General features: G+C 40.9%; 1 protein-coding gene across 2 annotated transcripts; it reads right to left on the bottom strand.

Moving 5' to 3' along the window:
- Nucleotides 1–1701: 1701 nt before the first annotated feature.
- LOC122065250 (dnaJ homolog subfamily B member 13-like) lies at nt 1702–4256 on the bottom strand. Of its 2 annotated transcripts, XR_006135956.1 has the most exons (4): nt 3777–4256; nt 3107–3543; nt 2125–2643; nt 1702–1990 (listed from the first exon to the last, which is right to left on the bottom strand). XR_006135956.1 is itself a non-coding variant. In XM_042629048.1 (3 exons), the coding sequence occupies exons 1-3, from the start codon at nt 3939–3941 to the stop codon at nt 2205–2207; spliced, it is 1041 nt and encodes a 346-aa protein (XP_042484982.1). In that variant the 5' UTR covers nt 3942–4256; the 3' UTR covers nt 2000–2204. The 2 variants fall into 2 exon arrangements, 1 of the variants encoding a protein (XP_042484982.1); XM_042629048.1 differs by lacking the exon at nt 1702–1990 and having other exon boundaries at nt 2000–2643.
- Between the last annotated feature and the right edge of the window lie 332 nt (nt 4257–4588).

The raw sequence follows: 4588 nt of genomic DNA on the forward strand, positions 1-4588 counted from the left end.
CCCCCCCCCCCCAACTCAAACCGAGCTAATCTTTTCTCCAGCAGAACCTACTCCTTCCTTTATTCAACCCATCCAATCACTCCCTCCCAACCTTGTTCCGTTTCATCCAATGGTTACTCGTCTATGGAATAAATGGTGTAACCAAGCCAATGTCCAAACTTAGCTGCTACACGACATCCTATCCTTCAAGTTCTACTATCCACCATCCCTTCACAAGAAGAAGAACCAACATCCTACACTATGGCTAGTAAATACCCTAAATGGGGAGTTACCATAAGTGATGAGCTCAATGCGCTATTGCATAATGGGACCTAGAAATCAGTAGCACCCAATCCCTCCCTTAATGTAGTAAGAAACAAATGAGTTTTTTGCATTAAAAGAACTGTGGATGTCACTGTTTCTAGATACAAAATCCAGTTAATTGCAAAGGACTTTCATCACAAGAAGGCATCGATTATTTCGATACTTTTAGCCCTGTGGTCAAACCAACCATAATAAGGATTGTTTTGTCTCTTGTCGTATCAAATAGTTGGGTTCTACGGCAACTAGACATCCAAAATGCCTTTCTACATGGTGCTCTTGAAGAATAAGTATTCATGACTTAGCCACAAGGCTTTGTAGAGATTACCCAAATCATGTTCATCATCTCCAACGAGTATTGTACGGCCTTAAGCACAGACACGTGCTTGGGCCCACAAACTTATTGGTTCATTCTTAGTATCTCTTGGTTTCAAAATCTCGTAGGCCGATACATCATTATATGCCCACATAGTGCATCATCAATTGGTTTATATCTTGGTCTATGTCGATGATATAATTATCACAGGAACCACCTCCAACATGGTCTAGGATATTATACATTGTCTTGGTATGGAGTTCGCAATCAAGGATCTCAGGAATCTTCATTTTTTCCTTGGCATAGTCTTTGCACATGCCACATTGTTTGTACCACCTTTCTCAAAGAAGTACACTCTTTCACGAAACAGTAGCATGTCACCTGTCATTTCCAAATCCGACGCTTTATTGTAACACTTTCAAAGTACTTCAGTACTTGACTAACTAGACCAGATATTGCCCTTTCGGTCAACAATGTATGCCAATTCATGCATTTCTTCGAGGATGGATCATTGGGTTGCAGTTTAAGAAATTGTGTTAGTTGAAGGACACCATAGACCACGACATTCATCTATGTGTGTTGTCCTCCAAACAACTCCATGCTTATATTGATGTAGATTGCGATAGATGCTCAAATGACCGTCAATATAGAAGTGGCTACTACATTTATCTTGGTCGTAATCTAATCTCCTGGAGCTCCTAGATGCAATACATGGTTGCCCGTTCATCTTAAAATCTGAATACAAAGGTCTTGCAAATGCCTCTGCAAAACTGCTATGGATACATAGCAATTACTCATCTACCTTTGTGTGTTACCCACAACACTTGTACTTTATTGCAAAAACATTGGAGCTACATATCTAGAGGCCAATCCTCTCTTTCCATGCCCAAACCAAGCACATAGAAATCGATTTACATTATGTTCGTGAACAATGAATAAGTGGCCACCAAACGTCTCCACAAATGCTTCATTCCTAGTCAAGAGCAAATTAATTGCAGACATTATGCCAAATGGCCTAAAAGCTCCTAGATTCAGCTCATGGAGCTGACTAAGTCCATGCCTGTCTCCTCTAAACTCCATCTTAGTTATTGTGTTAAACTCAAATTGTAATAAATATCTTTATTTTTGAGTTTCAAATACACAAATGTAATTATCTATATACTAAAAATACAAATCTCCAATCAAGATAAAATACTCCCACGGCTTGAGCAAACAAGAACCGAGTATTCCAAAGGAAACATACCTAGCTTGGGAAGCTTTGGCATATGGCACAAGCGCCCATCAGGTAAAGTCTAGAATAGTTTGAGTTTTGCAGTTATAGTCAATATGACTCTTCTTCATTCATCTTCAGACTTCCAAATTTTGGCAGACAAACTGGAAAAATTGAAATGTCAAAATTAAGTTTTATTGACTCACTTGGAATAGTTGGAATATCAAAATTAATTTCATTGACTCAATTACAAATGTATCACAATTTTTTAACCTAACCAAAACCCATATCCAATTACCATATCATATCATGAGACTCCAAAGATTTCACATTTAAGTGTCCATGCAATATGTGTTGGTCTGGTGTAAATCAGGAAGCTTATGGAGCCAACAATCTCTTGATTCCAGCCTTCTGATCGGCTGTCAACCTCTTTGGGAACTTTATGTCGAACTTGATTCTTAAATCCCCCTTCTTTGGGAGCTCTTTTGGTATTGGCATCCCCTCCCTTGGAACAACCTCTTCATAATTTGAATGGATAACATTATTGATGGGAATAGTAAGATTCCTGCCATCAAGTGTAGTTAGATGCACTGTGTAACCTGTGAGAGCTTCCATGAGTGTTATCTTCTGGGTGAGTATCAGATCATTTCCATCCCTAGTGAAGATCTCATGCGGTTTTTCATCAACTATGAAGACGAGATCTGCAGGTATAACATTTGGTTGTTCATTCCCTTTCTCTGGGAATGTGATCTTTGTTCCTTTCTTCCAGCCAGGCTTTATGTCAATAGTTATAATCTCTTCTACTGGCATTGTTTTCCTGAATCAAGAACAACTTCACCCGTAAGTAAACAGAGAATATGCCCCCTTTTTAAATACTCATTGGAATATAGAATTGGTTTCTTAAGATTCAACAACAGAAATGAATTAAGAAAGAAAAGAAAAGAAAACTATCTATCTAGCAAATTCATTAATTATTTTGTTCAGACAAAGCAATCAGCCAGGTTTTCTTCATCATAAGATTGGATGGAACTATTGGAACAATTTGATGAGTCCGATGAATTAATGACCCAATAATTATGTTTCAGTGTTTCAAACTCTTAATCCAATCAACAGGAATTACTGTGGATTGGCTGAATGGGTCAGTGTCAATTCCATTTTCTTCCCCCAATTTTTGATTCCATGATTACTATCAATTACCAAATACCATCAACCACATACACCAAAAAGAAGTAAATAAAAGCAAAATACAAGATTGGAAAGGTTAGAATCGAGAGACTCACCCACTCACATCAGAAATCTCTCTGGATATCTTCATCTTCTTGGTAGTCCCCTTATAGAGCTCCTCAAGGGTACAGGGCAAACTCTTCTCTATGGGAGCAGCTTTACGAGGACCCTGATTCATGGAACCTCCCTCCCCAAACGAAGGGAAGAAATTTTTGCTAAACATACCGCCAGGGAACCTGGACCCGCCATTCATGCCCCCACCACTACCGCCACCACCACCTCCCATTCCTCCGAAAGGGCTCGAGAATCCAAAGAACTCAGCGAATATGTCATCTGCGTTTCTCGGATTAAACCTGAACACGTTTGGCCCATCTCCCGTCTGGAAGAACGTAGCCCCGCCCGGACCACCGGAGCCTGGCGGAGGCACTTGGCCTTTGAGGCCCTCTTCACCGTATTGGTCATAGATTGCTCTCTTCTGAGGATCACTAAGAACCTACGGATATTCAATATCAGAAAGAAACCCTCATTGTTAGAACATATTTCAGAGTCATGGGTACTCGAGGAAACGAAGACCCAACTGAAAAGAGGACATCTTGGAGAGAGAAAGGAATTCAGGGGTAATCAAGAAATAAGTATAGACCCAAAACACAGAAATTCCAAGTATTGGAGAGGTATTAGAGAGAGAGAGAGTTGGGAGAGGAGAGGAGAGGAGAGAAGCTTGCTTACCTCGTAGGCTTCAGAGATCTGTTTGAATTTGGCTTCAGCTTCCTTCTTTTTATTGGGGTTCTTGTCAGGGTGCCATTTCATGGCAAGCTTTCTGTAAGATTTCTTAAGATCTTCATCTTTGGCGTTCCTATCTACCTGTAAGATCTTGTAATAATCGACTCCCATCCACTATGGCTGTTATCGGAGAAAGCTCTGCTCTTCTTTTTTGCCTTCCTTCGCCTGGTTGCGCTGTGGAGCAACAATTAATAATCTGCACCAACTTTGAGATGTTACGGTGAGAGACGAGAGATTTGTATAGTTTTGAAGTATGATGATTACTGAGGAGGAAGAAGATAAGGGGAAGGGAAAGCGTGATAGAAGAGGATACAGAAATTTCTGGAAGCTTGGGACTACTGGAATTGTGTGGAAGGTTCCAGAAGCAAGGCAAGGAAAGGGCCTTCAGAGTTCAGGTTACAAACTCCAGAGTCCAGGCTCCAGAGTTTGCTTTCCCTCCTAATCAATCAGCAGTCAACGAATCCCTCTTGGTCTTTAGTTCTCTGCCGGTCTGCCCAATCATCTTCACGGCCGCCAATTGCCAGGCCCAGCCTGACATTGGTCCATAAGAGTAATCAACTAGCTGGTTCCAATGCTGTGTGCTCCATCTTAGTCCGAGCCTGGTCCGACTACATATACTGGGGTATACGCCTGGCTGGGCCTAAATAAATTGCCACCAGTATCCACGGTTTTAACGATTGTCCTAGGGGTGTCAATCGGTCGGGCTTAATCTGGTTTACCCATTAAAAACTCTTGCACCGTGAACGTTCGTTTACTTA

The sequence above is a fragment of the Macadamia integrifolia genome, unplaced genomic scaffold (assembly GCF_013358625.1).
Source record: "Macadamia integrifolia cultivar HAES 741 unplaced genomic scaffold, SCU_Mint_v3 scaffold1941, whole genome shotgun sequence".
NCBI classification, from domain to species: Eukaryota; Viridiplantae; Streptophyta; class Magnoliopsida; order Proteales; family Proteaceae; genus Macadamia; species Macadamia integrifolia.

Excerpts from the sequence above, each read along its gene's own strand:
- LOC122065250 (XM_042629048.1), bottom strand. The coding sequence starts at position 3,941 with ATGGGAGTCGATTATTACAAGATCTTACAGGTAGATAGGAACGCCAAA. Across the intron at positions 3,544-3,776 it reads AGATCTCTGAAGCCTACGAG|GTTCTTAGTGATCCTCAGAA; the intron begins GTAAGCAAGCTT and ends GAATATCCGTAG. Across the intron at positions 2,644-3,106 it reads GAGATTTCTGATGTGAGTGG|GAAAACAATGCCAGTAGAAG; the intron begins GTGAGTCTCTCG and ends TTCTTGATTCAG.